Genomic DNA, 22,100 nt, shown 5'->3' on the forward strand with positions numbered 1-22,100 from the left:
GTATTGTGTGTATTTTTCATATACCTTATATAGACAGAACTCTGGCGTATACGTTAGAATGACAGGAAAGGCTCTGCCTCACCTCATGGCACGTCACTGATATTGTACAGTAAGTGCTGGATTTCAGCCTGCATGATGCATATCACAGCGCCACCCAGTGGCTGCATGACTATACATAGGACTCTTGTTTGTCATTAAAGTTTGATTTAAATATCTCTAAGAAACAAAGTAATGAGTAATGTATTATATAAAAGCTGCAACACTTTACAATACAGGCATCAATTGCACTAATATAATCCGCAGGTGGGAGTACTCCTCCATGTGTCATGTCTGGGTACATTCCCTGGCCACCGTACTGTTTCAGACCTGCTATTATAACCATGTTTCCCTTTCCAGTTCTGTTTCTCCTTCTGCCTAGGTGCTGCTATGTACCATTGCCTTGTCGGTTCCCTCCTCCAATACCCTGCAGTGCTCTTGTGGGAGGAGATTTTACCTGGTTACCTGTGGGTTGTTAAGCCTAGCAGCTCACCTGAGAAACCAGGAGCCTGCCTGGTCTCTGAGAAATCCCTGCTCCTAACTCTGCACCTTGCACTCTGTGGTGTCTCTCACCGCACCTTGCACCTCCACTCCCTCTCTGCTGTGCTTTTATTTTCCCCGGGACCATGTGCCGGTTTTAAGTTGCGTTGTTTTGTGTGTGTTGTGCAGCTGTCTGTGCTGCTGTGAGGTTACACAATGCATGCGAGGAGAACGGATAAAAAGAGAAGTCGGGGCTGAAAGAACATAAGCTTCCTGTTTGAGAGAGACAGAGAGAGAGAAAGAGACTGACTGAGACAGAGACCTCTGATCTGTACCTAGACTGCTTAGAGTGTTGTGATGAAGCCAGGAGGAGATACTGTGACAGGTTAGCAGTGTGAGTGACAGAAGAGAGAGGTCTATAGCTAAGGGTTCTATTTAGGAGCGCTGAATGCATGAGAGCGTTGGCAGGGAAGGCAAGAGACAACAGAAAGAGGAAGGAACCGAGAGGCAAGGTACTTATTCTGCTGAGTGCCACACTGCGTCTGAGGAGACTGAAGATCGGACTGGAAGACTACAAGGATGGTGAGGTGAGGAAAGCTACTTTCACGTTATATGACTGGACAGTAAACGTCAGCTCTTCTGCGTCTCATTTACTCCTGTCTATCCCCTGAGTCTTCTGCCACTCACTCCCTGACCGTACAAGAGGGGCAGATGTACCAAACCTTGGAGAGAGATAAAGTGGATGGTGATAAAGTAACAGCGCTCCCAACTGTCACTTTTCAAACACAGCCTGTAACATGGCAGTTATGAGCTGATTGGCTGGTACCTGACCTCCGTACACTTTATCTCTCTTCAAGGCTTAGTAAATAGACCACATAATCTCTCTCTACTTTATCACTCTCGAAGACTTAGTACATAGGGCCCTCCTGGTGTAGTCCACTCTACATTCCATTCTGCCATTTCCTGTCGCAATCACTTTATCTTCTCCAGTCAAGTCCCAGTGCCAGACATGTGCCCCTATGTATGACTTGGTTTCTCTGCTCCATCTCTCTGCCTCCAGGCCAATCATGTCCTCATCTCTGAGCATCCCCAAGTCATGCTTCTGTGTCTCTGCTCCTGAGATATGCCTCAGTCTATGACCACTAGTCATGCCTGTGACTATCTGTCTGGCCTCAGTGCCTCAGATTCATACCTCATTGTCTTTGCCTCTCTACCAACCAGTTCTTTCTCCGTCTTTGTGCCGTCTCTACATCTGTGCCTCTCTCTGGGTTGTGTCCTGGTATCTCTGCCCTCTAATTATGCTCAGGTATCTCGGCGTTCGAGTAAAGCTCTTGTCCCTCTTTCAGAGTCTGTCTCTCTGCACCTGTATTGTGCCTTCCTCCTCGGTCTGTCTCCCTTGATGTTCGGGCCGCAGCCCTCCGGTGGCCTGTGACCTCCCTTATTGTATCCCACTCAAGGGTTTTGTTGTCTTTGCTTCTTTTGGTGATGGTGACCTCATACTCTTCGACTACTTGGTCCTTATGTCCTAGCCACCTTTGGTCCATGTGCTCTATACCTCCTTTCAGTCCCAATACCTTGCTGATCCGATCTGTATAGCTTGTTCTTCCTTTTGCTCCCTCTCTGTCCTATGCATCATCTCCTTTATTTATGTTTCTATTTTCCTTACCTGTATAAGTCCCCGCTGATCACATTAATGATCATAAACTTTGCAATACAACATTGGGTACGTTTGAGGGGCTTAGTATATTTTTGGCTAAAATTATGCTAAGCACCTCAGACTTTCTCTATTTTATAATGCAGAGTTCTAATTAGCAGTATTTAGAGTGTGCACCTGCATTTTCTCTTTTTTTCTGTTTGGAACTACAAGTCTTAGCATGGTAGCACATCTCTATAATGTTTAGAATAAGGGTGTGCAGACCAAGAATCCCTCTCCCCCCTGCCCCATATACTTTATAAGTCCATGCAACCTCTCTCATTCTAGGTACCTGCAATCTGTTCCTACAGTATGTAGGTCCCCTGTGACCACCCCCTCATAGATGCAACCTGTACAGTACTTCCTTACTTTGTCCTTTTATAGTGTCCCTCTGTGCCGTTTGCATTTCGGTCACTATAGTCTGCCCCTCGTGTTTACCCTACATGGTCCTGTACCCAATTAGTTTATTTGTCCTGTTGCCCATTCTGTCCTTTTATCTGACCCTCTACTGTATCCATCCATCTATTATACAGATGGGTCCATGTTTATCTTGACCTTTAATAGGATTAACTGAGACTGGTCAATCGGACTTAATCCCCTGCTGTATTGTTCTCTGTATTGTATTGCAGCTGAGAACAATAGATGAATTGTTTATGTTAATAAACCATGGTGTGCCTAGGTGCAGCAAGCTAGCCAAGATAACCGTGGACCCATCTGTATCTCCATGCAGTCAGTCTCACCTGTACTAGTTGGTCCTCTGTCCTGTTTGTAAATAAGCCGGGAAACAGTGACACCAAAGCTGCCAGTATCAAACAGCAGCAAATACTGTACATCCAGTGCATTGGCAACAGGGCCGTCTTTTCGTATAGTCTCAATGGGCTCTTGCCCAAGGGCCCCAGGAGTATAAGGGCCCTAGTCTGATAGCTGAGGGCCCCCTCTTTCCAGGGGTACCAGATTTTTGAAAATTGGCCCTGGGGAACTAGAGATATCCGACTTCAAAGCAGTGGTCCCCATCCAAGCCTGTTAATTGTTCTTCCCAGCCAGATATCTCAGGTTCTGTCTGACATTGTTTTTCTGAGGGTATTCTCCAAAAGCTGTGACTCTCCCCTTTTGGTGGACACTGGCAGCTTGTCTGTACTATGCCCAGAACCAGAGATATCAGCCTTCAAGCAGCTGGTCCCTGCTGCAGCTCCACACGCCTGGTTTGCAGTTTTATATTTTCATCGGTTGATTGCTCTGGCTCCTGAACTCTGATCCCCAAGTCCCCAGCACCTCCTGAAAGGTGTCCCCAGTATCTCCTGAAAGGTGTCCCCAGTACCTCCTGACAGGTGGGACTCTCTAGTTTTTTTAATCCCATTAAAGCTAAGAAATCTATTTCCAGGAACCGGCGATATCTGCAGTAAAGCAAGCTGCCTCCCACCAGAAAATGAATATTAATCCCACTCCATTATCGACCCCTCCCCTACGTTTTGAACACCCCCCCCCCCCCCCACCACCCTGGAAGTCATGTACCAGGGGCCCCATCTGTGCAGTAAAGGAGTAATTTGCAGAAATGATCTCTCCAGGTCCTACACGCTGAGCGAAAGATAGAACCCCCCTACCCCCCGCGGGACATCAAAGCTGCCGCTGACAGCACCCCCCACCCCTACTGCTGGAGGATGGGTAGGGGCAGAGGCGTCACCGGGTGTGGTGACACCCGGTGCGCGCCCCTGATCTTCTGCCGCGATCGTAGGGGGCGTGGCTTCACGGGGATCCCGGAATCGTCACTCTGGGGGCGTGCCCAGCATCTCCGGAGATGCTGGGCTTCCCCCAGAGCCAGTCTCGGTCCGCTGTCGGCTCCTTTTCTGTGACAGGAGCCGGGTGCTGTAGGAGACTTTCACACTGCAGCACCTGGTTCCTGTCAGTGCGGAGGAGCTGACATTTGGTGTCACCCTCCTCCAGGCGTCACACCCGGGTGCGGGCCGCACCCCCCGCACCCGCCTTGTGACGCCATTGGGTGGGGGCCCCAGTGCATTGCTGTGCCCAGGAGCCTACACTGCTGTTAAGACGGCTCTGATTGGCAAGACCCTTGTACACAACATCAGCCAACACCAACATGACCCTACAAATGCTCAGTTACTACTGCAGTCACGTGGGATGAAGGAATTAATGGTTTTAAATCATCACTTTCATCAATTAATTAATTTGGCGGAGGCAACTGAAATGAAGTGGGCAATTCGGGAGCAGGGCAGTAAATCTGAAGTCTCTTTTTCTGTTGTGATCTACTCTACTCTTTGCTCCATGGAGTCCTATTCGCAGGGCAGTAGAGAGCCTGGCTGGGCCCAGGTGCTTTTCAGGGGGCGTGGTCTAATCACAGGAGGCGTGGTCATGCAACCTAAGAAAAAAAGACTGTAATTTTTTTTTATTTTAAGCTCCTCCATGACCACAACGCAACACAGCAGCATGTGCTGGGCTGAGAAGAAGATCTGTAGCTGCTGCCAAGTAAGGGGGAGGGGGCCCAGGCCCCCCGCTGGGCCCTCACTTGGCCCCTCCATCAGACCTGGGCCCGGGTCATTTGTACCCTCCCCCCCCCCCCCCTCTCTCGGCACCACTGCCTATTCGTATACCGCTGTAAGGCCTCATATATGGACGGCGCTAAATAGTCAGTCCAGCGAACAACAGACATGTCCTGTTTCTCAGACCCAGATGTACTCAACCCGCAACTCTCCAGCTGGTATGGAACTACAAGCCCCAGCATTGCCTGAGACTCTTAGTTCCACAATAGCTAGAGAACAACATGTAGCCGACGACATGTCTGGGGGAGATTCACAGAACATCATGTTTGTCACACAGAATGGAAGACCTTACCTATGTAAGCTGTGGGAGATATTGTATAAGAGCTGAGAGAAACTGATAGACTAGTCAGGCTCGTGCTAAAACAGCATCTTGCAAAGGAAAATCATTTTAGTCTGCGATTAGTAACAGCGCTGCGCCTGCGTCTCTGCTGGAGGTGAAAGTGACGCCGTCCTGTCTCCGGTGGTGTAGCTGCGGCTCTTCCTGTTTCTCATCGCTGAGTTGGTGCATTTTGTTCTTCTTATGGTGATTTACATTTTTTATTTTATTAACAGTTTCTTATATAGCGCAGCATATTCCGTTGCGCTTTACAATTAGAACAACAGTAATAGAACAAAACTGGGTAAATTTACATGAAGCAACGTTGCACACGTAGTCAGGACTGTACTTAGAAGGGACACCGTGCAGGGTCACTGGGTGCGTGACAGTCACCTTTTTAGTATAAACAAAACATTAATGCAGAATATGGGCCTGACGCAGAGGTGTACCCTGCTGCGTCCGCTCTTACATCTGTTGCCGGAGTCACAGTCACGATACATGCTAGTTTCAGCCTTTCCCTGGTGTAATGGCATGCGCCAGAATGTGCATACCTCCCAGCTGTCCCTATTTCATTTCCGCAATGCCACACCCTCCGACCTGAGGTCACCCCCCTTTTTGGACACGCATGCCGTAGCCCCCCATTCGGCTCATCATAAGTTGGGTGGCATTAACGTGCAAGCCCTGAGAAGTCCGCTTCCTGCGTTTCTGCACGCAGTAGCACCTCCAGTGGTTCTAGACATGTCACCATCGGCGCACCATCTTGTTCACCATCAACCCTTGGACCTGCCTATGGCAGATGCAGTGTCTCCGTCTGAACGTGGCCTCTGGGAAAGGGGCTCTGAGTTTGAGTATGTCGCTGCTTGAAGTGTTTGGCTCTCTACACTCCCATTATGCACCCACTTGGCATTTTTATTGATGCTCCCTTAAGGACACTTACCAGACACTGCCCAGGAATGCCCATCTCTTTTCTCTTCACCATTTATGATACCAGCGGGCTTCATAAGCAACAGCGCCTTTTTGCGTGCACTCAGGGTAGCGCATGTGCCGTAGGGGTTTTTAGAATAATTTGCACGTGCGCAGTAGCAAATAATCACTCAATCAGGCCCAATAAGTCCCCTGAGCTGTAGGGTCCACCAACTCCATTAGGTTTCTGGAAAATGTGCGGTGCTCCTGCAGGCAGCGCGTTATAGATGCACAGTGATCTGCCTGTAGGCCCAAAAATGAGTTTTCACCACTTTATTAAATATACAGTATAATATCATCTTTTCGCCTTTATTGTCCTGCTCTCTGTAATGAAATTAGCCTAAATAAGGCAGAAATCCAAGTGGCATACCACCCAACATTTACAAGGGGGCACTATCAGCCATCTAGTCCTCCACTACAAATACCAAAGACGTGGCACCCATCAGTGTGGCTTACCAACAAACTGCCCGGAATCGGGACGTAAGTCCTGATCTGTAGGACACTGTCTTCATTTCAGGACAGTCCCTTCAAATAGGGGCGGTTCTGTCAAATCGATACAGTTGGGAGGTACGCAGTGGGGCACTGTGATATGTTTTTGAGGTTCCTCGATGATCTTTATTCTGTACGTCTTATTTGGAACCTCCACTTTTTGGGGTACTAGAAAATGCCTATTGACATCTGAGTCTGAGCTAGAAATGCTTCGCTAAATTGCAGGAGATAAATTAGAATTTCGTGCCAGAACGTTGCTCCAGTGTCTCCGTCTCACTCACACTGTTATATCTACAGGTGGTTTCATAGGGACATAACCGGGTTGGAGGCTGAGGCTCGGCTGAAGGCGAGAGGAGTCCATGGAAGTTTTCTTGTACGTCCGAGCAGGAAGAGACCAGAAGACTTTTCATTGTCCGTCAGGTTAGTCCCCCACAATGTTATTGATTGCTACATGGCTTCTGTGTTGCAGGTGACCAACTCACAAGGTCCAGTATTAAATAAAGCGTAAATCTGGCAAAAATAGGAACAAGTGACCAATGAACATTTTGCATATTTGGTTCCTAATGTTCTAATTTTGCAATGCTTATTTTTCTTCTAGTTCTAGCATGGGAACGCGTTTCATGTAATTGGAGGGGAAGTGTGCTTTTCACAATCAGTGCATGTTCTAGATTTCCTGTCCATGTTGTAATGACCCTTTTTATTATCCATCTCTAACATCTTGTTAATCTATGTCTTGAGTGTGAGCAAGATCAGCTGTAGCCAATCAGATGATCTCAGAAGAGTCTTTATGAAGATTGAGTGTGCTGATCTTGTGGGAGGCAGTGATAGGTACTTGGTGGGAGTGTTAGGGTTAGGCTGTGGAAGAGGATGGTTAGGCTTAGGCATCGGGGATGGGGGGTGTCTTGGAGGTGTAGGGTTAGGCACTAGGGGGTAGGGTCAGGATCATGGTTAAAACATTTTTTTTATTTTTTTTATACCTTTTGACCCTGAGGACCTATTGACCATCTGGGGCAAAATGTACTAAAGTTCAATTTTGGTGATTCAAGGGAATTGGGATTCGGTTTCAATTCGATTTCCATTCGATTTGGGTTGTACAGATTTACTAAAGCCCAAATCGAATATCAAATTGATTCTATTGGCAGATGCAATTCATATCCCAAAAGAAATAACATTTCTAAAAAACAATGTTTTCCCATAGAACAACATGAAATCCCCTCATTTACTAAGGTTTGATTTGAAATGAACCTCCAAATCGAGCCTCAAATCTTCAAATGTTTAGAATGATCCTAGACATTCAATTGTGGCTTCTAACCCCATTCTAAATATAGGAAAATGATAGTGATGACTTTTAAAGTACCCAAAAACACATAGGGCACTGTGAAAGCAAAAGTGGATGCCCAAGACAATGGTATGTTGTGCACCTACCTATATCATGCAAAACACCACCTGACTGAAAAAACTCTGATAAAACATTCTGACTACTGTCAGCAGCTTCATGAGTTCAGTAGAGCACAAATTTAGACTTTTAGGCAAAAAAAATGATATATATATATAAGATAGCACCAGAGCACAATATTTGCAAATTTACAGTAAATTATGAAGAAATTAGCCAAAAAAAAGGCGTGAAGTGCCTATCCAGATTCTGGCCATGATGCTTACATCCTCACCAACTCATCCCTGTCTATCTAAAATCTTATTGGACAAATTGCAGAGGGATGGTTGTTGTGTAAGATAGCAGTATGTGTTACATTTTTAAAAATGTTTAGAGGCACATATAGCCACCCAATCCTTAGCAGAATGCATCTTTGTTTGATTCCAATAATATTTTTTACAAATTGTATGTTTTTTAATCAATATTTGCAAAATTTGTCTTTTTGCTCAACTGCCGTCTATTGCATAATCCCGCAAAAATGTATAAAATTAATAAAAAATAAAATATATTTTCATGTATAAAACGATGTAATGAGTGTGTTTCCCCTTTAATTAGTGAGCACGTGATACATTTGGACCAATAGGAAGCAATGAGGGTGTTGTATTTGATTTTACAGTCTATTTGGCTTGGGATTTCAATGGGGATTTGAGGTTCGATTTAGGAAGGGATTTTATAGATTCAATTCTAAAACCCTTCTAAACATGAGTCAACATCAAATTCGATTTTAAAATCTAATGCAAGTAAATAGTAAATAAGGCAATTTCCAAAAAGTTTACAAACACGAAAAGGAATCGATTTTAATCGATTTGGAAGATTCCTAAAGCCCCTTCCAAAATTGAATTTTAGTAAATATACCTCCTGGTGTTGACCTATTGACTGTATATCTGTATACTGTTGATCTTTTAATCCACACCCAGACGCCTGTATTTGGAATCATATGCATTGCAGGATGTGTGCAGATCTGTGCCAGAAGTACTTCATGCATATGTTGGTGGGCGTGCAATGTGAGTATCAGTGGACATGTGATGGGAGTGTCAGTGGGCATGTGATGGGAGTGTCAGTGGACATGTGATGGGAGTGTCAGTGGGCGTGTGATGGAAGGGAGTGTCAGTGGGAATGTGATGGGAGTGTCAGTGGGCGTGTGAAGGGAGGGAGTGTCAGTGGGCATGTGATGGGAGTGTCAGTGGGTGTGATATGTGAGTGTCAGTGGGCATGTGATGGGAGGGAGTGTCAGTGGGCATGTGATGGGAGTGTCAGTGGGCGTGTGATGGGAGGGAGTGTCAGTGGGCATGTTATGGGAGTGTCAGTGGGCATGTTATGGGAGTGTCAGTGGGCATGTGATGGGAGTGTCAGTGGGCATGTTATGGTAGTGTCAGTGGGCATGTGATGGGAGTGTCAGTGGGCGTGTGATGGGAGTGTCAGTGGGCGTGTGATGGGAGGGAGTGTCAGTGGGCATGTGATGGGAGTGTCAGTGGGCGTGTGATGGGAGGGAGTGAAGGTTGGCATGTGATGGGAGTGTCAGTGGGCGTGTGATGGGAGGGAGTGTCAGTGGGCATGTGATGGGAGTGTCAGTGGGCGTGTGATGGGAGGGAGTGTCAGTGGGCATGTGATGGGAGTGTCAGTGGGCGTGTTACGGAGTATCAATTTAAGCAGCTGCGTTCCCAGACACACAGCCGCAGGCATAGGAGACCATAGTCAGATGGAGACACTGCACCTGCCATAGGAAAGGAACAGTTTTCGATGGTGGCATATAAGGAAGTGCCAATCGGTATTACAGTGTGCACGGACGCTAAAAGTGGATATCTCAGTCTTTGCACATTCGACGCATGGATGTACAGATGTGTCCTCATACATCTTGCCTCAATATGCCATGTAGCAGGAGATGTCTGGCGTGAGTCAGCCGGCAGCTCTGCTAACATCAGCATCTTTTTTTTCATTATTTCTTATTTGCATTGCTATATGACTAGGACACACAAGCAGCCTATGCTGATTAAAATGATATGCAGCATGCCTATATTCTGTGTGTGGCTCCAGCTGTTTCTGCATACAAAATGCTATGTTATAGTGATTTCCAGGAAAACACTGTACTGTAGCGTTTCATATGCAGATACAGCCTTAGTCGTACACAGAATATAGGCATGTCGCAAATCATTTTAATCAGCATAAACTGCTTGTGCATTCTATTCGCACAGCAATACGACGTAGATGCATTTAAATGGAAAAAGTTGCACAAAGATACTCTGCGCTACCGAATCACGCCACGGCATGGCGTGACTAGGAGGGCTATTTAATGTGACTGCAGCAAGGATGTAGGAGGACACATCTGTACACAAGCGAAGGAGTTTGTAAGGCCATTTGCATAAAGTTGCAGAAAGAGTCAGGACCGGGGAGAGCTAGCGTTTCTGATGGTCCCAGTTGATGGCCCTTATCTCCAGCTTGGCTAAGACTGGGCATTTGACCCAGTCAGGACATAAGGGGCATACACAATTAGTAATTTAACAGCCTGCAATAAGAAAATCTTGGCTCCCTCATTGAATTAACGCTTTACAGTATTTTCTCAGTTTTCCCTGCCTCAGAACGGACCACCACTTCTTGTGAAGGCTCACACATGATATCAGTAATTTGGAGAGGAGATGGTGCATGAGCTATATGTACTGCAGTAGTGATAGTGCATGAGCTATATGTACTGCAGTAGCGATGGTGCATGAGCTATATGTACTGAAGTAGTGACAGTGCATGAGCTATATGTACTGCAGTAGTGATGGTGCATGAGCTATATGTACTGCAGTAGTGATGGTGCATGAGTTATATGTACTGCAGTAGTGATGGTGCATGAGCTATATGTACTGAAGTAGTGATGGTGCATGAGCTATATGTACTGCAGTAGCGATGGTGCATGAGCTATATGTACTGCAGTAGCGATGGTGCATGAGCTATATGTACTGAAGTAGTGATGGTGCATGAGCTATATGTACTGCAGTAGCGATGGTGCATGAGCTATATGTACTGCAGTAGTGATAGTGCATGAGCTATATGTACTGCAGTAGTGATGGTGCATGAGCTATATGTACTGCAGTAGCGATGGTGCATGAGCTATATGTACTGAAGTAGTGATGGTGCATGAGCTATATGTACTGCAGTAGCGATGGTGCATGAGTTATATGTACTGCAGTAGTGATAGTGCATGAGCTATATGTACTGCAGTAGCGATGGTGCATGAGTTATATGTACTGCAGTAGTGATGGTGCATGAGCTATATGTACTGCAGTAGTGATGGTGCATGAGCTATATGTACTGCAGTAGTGATTGTGCATGAGTTATATGTACTGCAGTAGTGATAGTGCATGAGCTATATGTACTGCAGTAGTGATGGTGCATGAGCTATATGTACTGCAGTAGTGATGGTGCATGAGCTATATGTACTGCAGTAGTGATGGTGCATGAGTTATATGTACTGCAGTAGTGATGGTGCATGAGCTATATGTACTGCAGTAGTGATGGTGCATGAGCTATATGTACTGCAGTAGTGATGGTGCATGAGCTATATGTACTGCAGTAGTGATGGTGCATGAGTTATATGTACTGCAGTAGTGATGGTGCATGAGCTATATGTACTGCAGTAGTGATGGTGCATGAGCTATATGTACTGCAGTAGTGATGGTGTATGAGTTATATGTGCTGTAACACTGAGGGAACATGAACCGTGGGGGTCATTCCGAGTTGATCACTCGCTAGCTGTTTTTAGCAGTCATGCAAACGCATAGTCGCCGCTCACAGGGGAGTGTATTTTCGCTTTGCAAGTGTGTGAACGCCTGTGCAGCTGTGCTCTGAAAAAAACCCCCATTTTGTACAGTTTCTGAGTAGGTCTGAATTTACTTAGCCCTTGCGATCACTTCAGCCTGTCTGGTCCCGGAATTGATGTCAGACACCCGCCCTGCAAACGCTTGGACATGCCTGCGTTTTTCCAAACACTCCCAGAAAACCATTGCACAGCAACGAACCGCTTTGTACCCGTACGACGCGCCTGCGCAGTGCGGTGCATACGCATGCGCAGTACTGACCTGATCGCTGCGTGCGATCTGATCGGAATGACCCCCTATATGTAGTGTTCATGCTAGGCTGTTTTAGCGACATGCCCTGCCCGATTCTTAAAGGGCAAAATACGCTCCTGCCCCTTTTGCAGCATGCTGCTAAAACAGCCTGCCTGGTGCCCGCTGCCGCTGTGTGAATAGATGGCGTGCGCACGCGCATGGTATCTATTCACATTCAAAGGAGAGCTTAGGGTAAGCCCAGCACCTCCATGAGGGTTTAGGCATGCCCCTACTAGTGACATCGAGGAGGCCGGCTTGCCCCCAGTAGTGACGCCAGCGGTGCCGCTTCCCCTCTTCGGCTGTCCGCACCCCTAAACTATTACGCCAAACGCTTGGGCGCATAAAGTGCGGCTGCAATACCAGCGCCCTGCCCCCAAAAAATCATGGGGGGTGGGGCACTATATATGTACTGTAACAGTGAGGGGGCATGAGCTATATGTACTGTAACAGTGAGAGCGCATGAGCGATATATACTGTAACGGTGCGTGCGTATGAGCTATATGTACTGTAACAGTGAATGCGCATGAGCTATATGTACTGTAACAGTGAGAGTGCATGAGCTATATGTACTGTAACAGTGAGAGTGCATGAGCTATATGTACTGTAACAGTGAGGGGACATGAGCTATATGTACTGTAACAGTGAGAGCGCATGAGCTATATGTACTGTAACAGTGAGGGGACATGAGCTATATGTACTGTAACAGTGAGGGGGCATGAGCTATATGTACTGTAACAGTGAGAGCGCATTAGCTATATGTACTGTAACAGTGAGAGCGCATGAGCTATATGTACTGTAACAGTGAGAGCGCATGAGCTATATGTACTGTAACAGTGAGAGCGCATGAGCTATATGTACTGTAACAGTGAGAGCGCATGAGCTATATGTACTGTAACAGTGAGGGGGCATGAGCTATATGTACTGTAACAGTGAGAGCGCATGAGCTATATGTACTGTAACAGTGAGGGGACATGAGCTATATGTACTGTAACAGTGAGGGGACATGAGCTATATGTACTGTAACAGTGAGGGCGCATGAGCTATATGTACTGTAACAGTAAGAGCGCATGAGCTATATGTACTGTAACAGTGAGGGCGCATGAGCTATATGTACTGTAACAGTGAGAGCGCATGAGCTATATGTACTGTAACAGTGAGGGCACATGAGCTATATGTACTGTAACAGTGAGGGCGCATGAGCTATATGTACTGTAACAGTGAGAGCGCATGAGCTATATGTACTGTAACAGTGAGGGCGCATGAGCTATATGTACTGTAACAGTGAGAGCGCATGAGCTATATGTACTGTAACAGTGAGGGGACATGAGCTATATGTACTGTAACAGTGAGGGCGCATGAGCTATATGTACTGTAACAGTGAGAGCGCATGAGCTATATGTACTGTAACAGTGAGGGCGCATGAGCTATATGTACTGTAACAGTGAGAGCGCATGAGCTATATGAACTGTAACAGTGAGGGGACATGAGCTATATGTACTGTAACAGTGAGGGGACATGAGCTATATGTACTGTAACAGTGAGAGCGCATGAGCTATATGTACTGTAACAGTGAGAGCGCATGAGCTATATGTACTGTAACAGTGAGGGGACGTGAGCTATATGTACTGTAACAGTGAGAGCGCATGAGCTATATGTACTGTAACAGTGAGAGCGCATGAGCTATATGTACTGTAACAGTGAGAACGCATGAGCTATATGTACTGTAACAGTGAGGTCGCATGAGCTATATGTACTGTAACAGTGAGAGCGCATGAGCTATATGTACTGTAACAGTGAGGGGACATGAGCTATATGTACTGTAACAGTGAGGGGGCATGAGCTATATGTACTGTAACAGTGAGAGCGCATTAGCTATATGTACTGTAACAGTGAGGTCGCATGAGCTATATGTACTGTAACAGTGAGAGCGCATGAGCTATATGTACTGTAACAGTGAGAGCGCATGAGCTATATGTACTGTAACAGTGAGAGCGCATGAGCTATATGTACTGTAACAGTGAGGGGACATGAGCTATATGTACTGTAACAGTGAGAGCGCATGAGCTATATGTACTGTAACAGTGAGGGGACATGAGCTATATGTACTGTAACAGTGAGGGGACATGAGCTATATGTACTGTAACAGTGAGGGCGCATGAGCTATATGTACTGTAACAGTAAGAGCGCATGAGCTATATGTACTGTAACAGTGAGGGCGCATGAGCTATATGTACTGTAACAGTGAGAGCGCATGAGCTATATGTACTGTAACAGTGAGGGGACATGAGCTATATGTACTGTAACAGTGAGGGCGCATGAGCTATATGTACTGTAATAGTGAGAGCGCATGAGCTATATGTACTGTAACAGTGAGGGCGCATGAGCTATACGTACTGTAACAGTGAGAGCGCATGAGCTATATGAACTGTAACAGTGAGGGGACATGAGCTATATGTACTGTAACAGTGAGGGGACATGAGCTATATGTACTGTAACAGTGAGAGCGCATGAGCTATATGTACTGTAACAGTGAGAGCGCATGAGCTATATGTACTGTAACAGTGAGAACGCATGAGCTATATGTACTGTAACAGTGAGGTCGCATGAGCTATATGTACTGTAACAGTGAGAGCGCATGAGCTATATGTACTGTAACAGTGAGGGGACATGAGCTATATGTACTGTAACAGTGAGAGCGCATGAGCTATATGTACTGTAACAGTGAGAGCGCATGAGCTATATGTACTGTAACAGTGAGAGCGCATGAGCTATATGTACTGTAACAGTGAGAGCGCATGAGCTATATGTACTGTAACAGTGAGAGCGCATGAGCTATATGTACTGTAACAGTGAGAGCGCATGAGCTATATGTACTGTAACAGTGAGAGCGCATGAGCTATATGTACTGTAACAGTGAGAACGCATGAGCTATATGTACTGTAACAGTGAGGTCGCATGAGCTATATGTACTGTAACAGTGAGAGCGCATGAGCTATATGTACTGTAACAGTGAGGGGACATGAGCTATATGTACTGTAACAGTGAGAGCGCATGAGCTATATGTACTGTAACAGTGAGAGCGCATGAGCTATATGTACTGTAACAGTGAGAGCGCATGAGCTATATGTACTGTAACAGTGAGAGCGCATGAGCTATATGTACTGTAACAGTGAGAGCGCATGAGCTATATGTACTGTAACAGTGAGAGCGCATGAGCTATATGTACTGTAACAGTGAGAGCGCATGAGCTATATGTACTGTAACAGTGAGGGGACATGAGCTATATGTACTGTAACAGTGAGGGGACATGAGCTATATGTACTGTAACAGTGAGAGCGCATGAGCTATATGTACTGTAACAGTGAGAGCGCATGAGCTATATGTACTGTAACAGTGAGAGCGCATGAGCTATATGTACTGTAACAGTTACAGTCCATGAAATCCCATTTATACCCCTCTGTGCTTCTGCCCTTAGATTGGAGGACTCAGTCACACATATCCGAATACAAAACACGGGCGACTACTATGACTTATATGGTGGAGAACAATTTGCTACATTGTCAGAACTGGTGGAATATTACACAGGGCAACATGACACCCTGCAGGACACAGACGGAAACCAGATCCTACTGAAATACCCTCTGAACTGTTCGGACCCCACCAGCGAGCGGTGAGTTGTCTGCAGCACATTTCATCCTTATTACCTCTGGTCAGAGGGCTTTTCCTGGTTCACCCAGACCAGTGTATAAAACAAACATATAATGAGTGTGATTATAATATACTCAGATACGCTATGTGGGAGCCGGCCTGATATCTGTATAGAAGACCTCTGCTGAGAGCACTCAGAACCTTAAACATAGGCAAACGCAGGGGGGTGGGGGTTCCGGTTGCCTGGAAACCCCCCTCCTCTTGGCAAGCGGTTCAAATTATGACAACAATAGAAATGGTATATAATACAATTACTAGAACTGCCGACACATCATGCAGTTTAAGGGACAGAGCAGAGCTGCTGCACATGCCCAGTGGTAGCAGCTTCTGTTAGCAAGTTTTTCTGTGTTAGGTGGATCTGAGTCCTCAATCAGTGCACTGGACCAGAGAGTAGCTACCAGGAAGAATAGACAGGAGCGTTACCATGAGGTGGGAGAATGTGTGCTTAGAAAGTGCAGTACTGGTTCTATTATATTTGTTATTCATTAATTTATATATTTAATATAGTATGTTTAAGTTTTCCTGACCACTTATCTTATTTATATTAATTAAATATTTGAGGCTATTGTAGACCATCTATAGTATTAAATATTAATGCTGTATTCCATACAGTATCCAATGTATAAATAGACCAATATTTACATTAATGTCTAGGGTTGTTACAAGGTTCTTCTGGCGCTCCCCCCAGACTCCCGCACTTGCTCCAGTGTTCCGCAGAGTGGCAGATTGTGGACTGAATTTGGAAACCCCCCATTTAGAAATCCTGCGTTTGCCACTGTTAAATGGTTGATAACAGAGGCCAATACCTTCCACTTTGCGATATAGCTATTCCATTGGACTTTCAGTTGCTGTGGTCTTGGAACTTATACATATATATTTCAGAATGTTACATCTTGTATACTTTAGTGTCCCTTTAATTTGTTCTGTAACATATTTATTTTACACTGTTACACTCACATGAGGGCAGTATCAATGTAATACACGTTTGGCAAGAAAACACTATCTCAGTGGGATCTCTTCTGCTTTAGTAGTGTTTACTGTCCACCCAATACCTTACAATCAATATTAGTTAGGTAGGAGCTGAATTAAGTATTAATTATATTAACGGACAAATTTGGGGAATGTTTCGGTGACCTGTGTAATGTTTGAGCAGACAGGCATACTCTGCAGGTGCTTATCCCAAACCCCTGACCAGTTGATTTGGGATTTTAGTAAACGTAGAAGAACGTCAATTGGAATTTGTGTGTTTAATTGTCTAAAAGATTGTTTTGAATGAAGTGTTGTATGTGAAATAATCAGATTTCAGGGTTTGTCACCAGGTGCCAGTAATGCTGGGTGACAGCTTATTGCCACTTCCACTAGGGGTAACAAAGTTATTCAAAGTCTTCTCAACCAAAATAAACCAATACAGGATTATTTTCTAATAAAATGCAGAAGTATGAAATTATTACAACCAGGCAGCACATGATAAAAGCATGGCTGCTTGGTTGCTGATTTGTTGCATGTTAAATGCATGGTTGCTGATTGGTTGCATTATAAAAGCATGACTGCTTGGTTGCTGACTGGTTGCATGATAAAAGCATGACTGCTTGGTTGCATTATAAAAGCATGGCTGCTTGGTTGCTAGATAAAAGCATGGCTGCCTGGTTGTGTGATAAAAGCATGGCTGCTTGGTTGTGTGATAAAAGCATGGCTGCTTGGTTGCTGATTAGTTGCATGATAAAACCATGGCTGCTTGGTTTCTGATTGGTTGCATGATAAATGCATGGGTGCTGATTGGTTGCATTATAAAAGCATGTCTGCTTGGTTGTTGACTGGTTGCATGATAAAAGCATGGCTGCTTGGGTGCATGATAAAAGCATGGCTGCTTGGTTGCTGATTTGCTGCATGATAAAAGCATGGTTGCTGATTGGTTGTTTTCTAAAAGCATAGCTGATTGGTTGCATGATAAAAGCATGGCTGCTTGGTTGCTGATTGGTTGTGTGATAAAGCATGGCTGTTTGGTTGCTGATTAGTTGCATGATAAAAGCATGGCTGCTTGGTTGCTGATTGGTTGCGTGATAAAAGCATTGCTTCTTGGTTGCATGATAAAAGCATGGCTGCTTGGTTGCTGATTTGTTGAATGATAAAAGCATGGCTGCTTGATTGCTGATTTGTTGAATGATAAAAGCATGGCTGCTTGGTTGCTGATTTGTTGCATGATAAATGCATGGTTGCTGATTGGTAGCATGATAAAAGCATGGCTGCTTGGTTGCTGATTGGTTGTGTGATAAAAGCATGGCTGCTTGGTTGCTGATTGGTTGCATGATAAAAGCATGGCTGATTGGTTGCATGATAAAAGTATGGCTGCCTGGTTGCATGATAAAAGCATGGCTGCTTGGTTGCTGTTTGGTTGCATGATAAAAACATGGCTGCCCGGTTGCATGATAAAAGCATGGCTGCTTGGTTGAATGATAAAAGCATGGCTACTTGGTTGCATGATAAAAGTATGGCTGATTGGTTGCTGTTTGGTTGCATGATAAAAGCAAGGCTGCTTAGTTGCATGATAAAAGCATTGCTGATTGGTTGCGTGATAAAAGCATTGCTTCTTGGTTGCTGATTGGTTGCATGATAAAAGCATGGCTGCTTGGTTGTTCATTTGTTGAATGATAAAAGCATGGCTGCTTGGTTGCTGATTTGTTGAATGATAAAAGCATGGCTGCTTGGTTGCTGATTTGTTGAATGATAAAAGAATGGCTGCTTGGTTGCTCATTTGGTAAATGATAAATGCATGGCTGCTTGGTTGCTGATTTGTTGAATGAGAAAAGCATGGCTGCTTGGTTGCTGATTTGTTGCATTCTAAAAGCATGGCTGCTTGGTTGCGTGATAAAAGCATGGCTGCTGATTGGTTGCATGATAAAAGCATAGCTGCTTGGTTGCATGATATAAGCATGGCTGCTTGGTTGCTCATTTGTTGCATGATAAAAGCATGGCTGCTTGGTTGCTCATTTGTTGAATGATAAAAGCATGGCTGCTTGGTTGCTCATTTGTTGAATGATAAAAGCATGGCTGCTTGGTTGCTCATTTGTTGAATGATAAAAGCATGGCTGCTTGGTTGCTGATTGGTAGCATGATAATAGCATGTCTGCATGATAAAGGGTCACAAATGGCCATTGTTTTAAGTCTGTGTGTGCATCTGAGTCGCACTGCACATGTCACAGAACGAATATGGATGCAGAGAGAGGCAGTTTTGGTGGGCGTTTCTGGGAGGTATTGGGCATGGCTACTCAGATGTGGGTGGGCAACAGGGGGCATGGATACTCAGATGTGGGCATGTCGTGGCCAGCATCTGCGTAAAATAAAAAGATGAAGTTGCAATGGCACTGGTGGCCATGTTCCGACGGACATTCTAAACATACATAGGGTGTGCCGATGGTGTGAGTTTTTATGCAAAATGGTGGATTAGAGATGCTGGGGTGGGCATCTGTGTATGAATTCCATTGGCTGTGACATTAGCATAAATTTGAAGTTTCATTGCACCGGGATTAGCACCTTCTTCTGAATAAGGCCGTATGTCCCCCCAGTAGTAGACCTATAATGGTCCGGAGTCCCTGCAATACCTGCCTATTGTAAGACAAATATGCATACACATTATTTTTTATTTTTAAATTAAGTCCCCAAAATCCTTCCACACTTTTTTAAAATTATACGAAAATCTTATTTTCTACTCTCTTGATCTTCGAAAAGAAAAAAACAAAAACCTAAAAATCCAATACTCTCTGTGAAATACGAGTATATATGATCCAATCAATATTATGCTCTTCTTATAACATCATTCTTGATAAATACGCCTTTGCTGGCCAGAGTCGCCAATAAATCCCATTTATTTCCAGCAATAAGGCTCTTGCTATTGGATAAGTTGACCTTACAGTGTTATGGCCCCCATGCATCTATGAGGTGATTCCCTGATGCCTCAAATCTGTTGGAAACGCCAATCCGCTAACAGGATCCGCAGATCCAGCAATGGGGGTCATTCCGAGTTGATCGCTCGCTAGGAGTTTTTTAGCAGCCGTGCAAACGCTATGTCGCCGCCCACTGGGAGTGTATTTTAGCTTAGCAGAAGTGCGAACGAATGTATCGCAGAGCGGCTACAACGTTTTTTTGTGCAGTTTCAGAGTAGCTCAAAACTTACTCAGCGCTTGCGATCACTTCAGACTGTTCAGTTCCTGTTTCGACGTCACAAACATGCCCTGCGTTCGCCCAGCCACGCCTGTGTTTTTCCTGGCACGTCTGCGTTTTTACGAACACTCCCTGAAAACGGTCAGATGACACCCAGAAACGCCCACTTCATGTCAATCACTCTGCGGTCAGCAGTGCGACTGAAAAGCTTTGCTAGACCCTGTGTGAAACTACATCAACTGTTGTAAGAGTACGTCGCGCGTGCGCATTGCGCCGCATACGCATGCACAGAAGTGCCGTTTGTTTGCCTCATCGCTGCACAGCGAACTAATGCAGCTAGCGATCAACTCGGAATGACCCCCAATGACCGGTGATCCGTCGGGGAATCTGGGAAATTAACCATGTTAAAAATCCCATTTTGCAGATCCTGACCATTTTCGGTTCCGATCGGGGAAACAGGATTTTTAAGAATGGGATCGGGGCATTGCCCCAATAGATCTCAGATGTAAGGGGCCATTCCAGTGCCACTGACCAGCCCAAGCACATTTTCAGCTGTTTCACTCTACCTACAGTATCTAACTATGGTTTTTTTAGACCACGCAAACCCACAATTGGACTTAAAAATTTATCAAAACGAATATCAAAACCACAATGTCGAATCGATAGTTCTCATAACAGACGATTCAACAACGACATGTCCACATTCTCAAAGTGTCGACAGGTGAAATGCCGACATTGGCAGAACTGAGCCGTGGCGAGGGTGGGGAAGGAAATAAGGGGGTCATTCGGAGTTGATCACTCGCTAGCTGTTTTTAGCAGCTGTGCAAACGCATAGTCGCCGCCCACGGGGGAGTGTATTTTCGCTTTGCAAGTGTGTGAACGCCTGTGCAGCCGAGCTCTGCAAAAACATTTTGTGCAGTTTCTGAGTAGCTCTGGACTTACTCAGCCACTGCGATCACTTCAGCCTGTTCGTGTCCGGAATTGACGTCAGACACCCGCCCTGCAAACGCTTGGATACGCCTGCGTTTTCCCAAACACTCCCAGAAAATGGTCAGTTGCCACCCACAAACGCCTTCTTCCTGTCAATCTCCTTGCGATCGGCTGTGCGAATGGATTCTTTGTTAAATTCATCGCCCAGCAACGATCCGCTTTGTACCCGTACGACGCGCCTGTGCATTGCGGTGCATACGCATGCGCAGTAGTGACCTGATCGCTGCACTGCGAAAAGCGGCAGCGTGCGAACAGGTCGGAATGACCCCCTAAGTCACCGCAATTTATTTTTTTACAAAGCATCCATGGACAGTCATAGTCAGTCTGAGTATTGCATTTCATTCCATGCTTCATCTGTTGGGTTACTGGGTGCAGTTGTCATTAAAGTGATTTTAGTGGCTACTATCCGGGCCTCTCTCCGGTGCAGGTTTTGCTGAGTGGGAAGGTTTCTCGGTACTCTCCCCCTGTTGTCTTCCAGGCCATGAAGATCTGGCTCGCTCTGAGAAATCTGCTTGGGTTTGATGGCTTGGACCCGGATACTCCCCTCTGGCACTCTACTTTACTACCCGAGTTGGGGGCTCTTGAGGGCGGGGTGGTGTGGGTTCCATACTCCATTGTCTCCATATCCCAATTGTACAGTGATGGTACGCTGAAATCATTTCAGCAGTTGAAAGAGGAATTTGGTCTACCTAATTCTTATTTTTTTAGATTCCTACAACTCCGACACGCCTTACAATCACAATTTCGGGACTCACCCCTGGCGCTCCTTCATTTCCCCATAAAGACCTTTTTAAGCTCGCTGGGACGGGTTAGGGTGATTTCTTTTACCTACTCGTACTTATTGGGGATACTTCACGCAGACCCTCTCTCGGGACTCCGTGAGCGCTGGGAGGGTGATTTGGGCCCCATAGGCGAGGGGGACTGGGAGCTTGCCCTGGAATACCCGGGTGTGGTGACTAAGTCACTCCGATTTCAACAAATACAGCTCTTTATTTTGCACAGATCCTATATGACACCGGCTCGGTTGGCCAGCTTTGGGGCCGGCACTACAGCTGTTTGCCCTAAATGTGGGGCCGATGGGAGGTCCTTTTGGCACCTGGTGTGGTAGTGTCCGTCCATTCAGGTGTTCTGGAGCACACGGGGATGCCTGGGAGTATGTTGACCTCGAGATTCTGTGTACTGGGAATGG

General features: G+C 45.6%; 1 protein-coding gene across 2 annotated transcripts in view; it reads left to right on the forward strand.

The window, feature by feature from the left end:
• Positions 1 to 372: 372 nt before the first annotated feature.
• PTPN6 (protein tyrosine phosphatase non-receptor type 6) overlaps positions 373 to 22,100 on the forward strand; it is a 180,112-nt gene continuing 158,384 nt past the window's right edge. The window contains exons 1-3 of one of the 2 annotated variants that reach the window (XM_063962488.1): positions 373 to 1,103; positions 6,830 to 6,952; positions 15,531 to 15,725. In XM_063962488.1, coding sequence (XP_063818558.1) covers positions 1,096 to 1,103; positions 6,830 to 6,952; positions 15,531 to 15,725 — 326 coding nt within the window. In that variant the 5' untranslated portion in view covers positions 373 to 1,095. The remainder of the gene's footprint in view (positions 1,104 to 6,829; positions 6,953 to 15,530; positions 15,726 to 22,100) is intronic. The other variant, XM_063962487.1, reaches the window with a different exon arrangement.

The sequence above is a fragment of the Pseudophryne corroboree genome, chromosome 3 (assembly GCF_028390025.1).
Source record: "Pseudophryne corroboree isolate aPseCor3 chromosome 3, aPseCor3.hap2, whole genome shotgun sequence".
Taxonomy (NCBI): Eukaryota; Metazoa; Chordata; class Amphibia; order Anura; family Myobatrachidae; genus Pseudophryne; species Pseudophryne corroboree.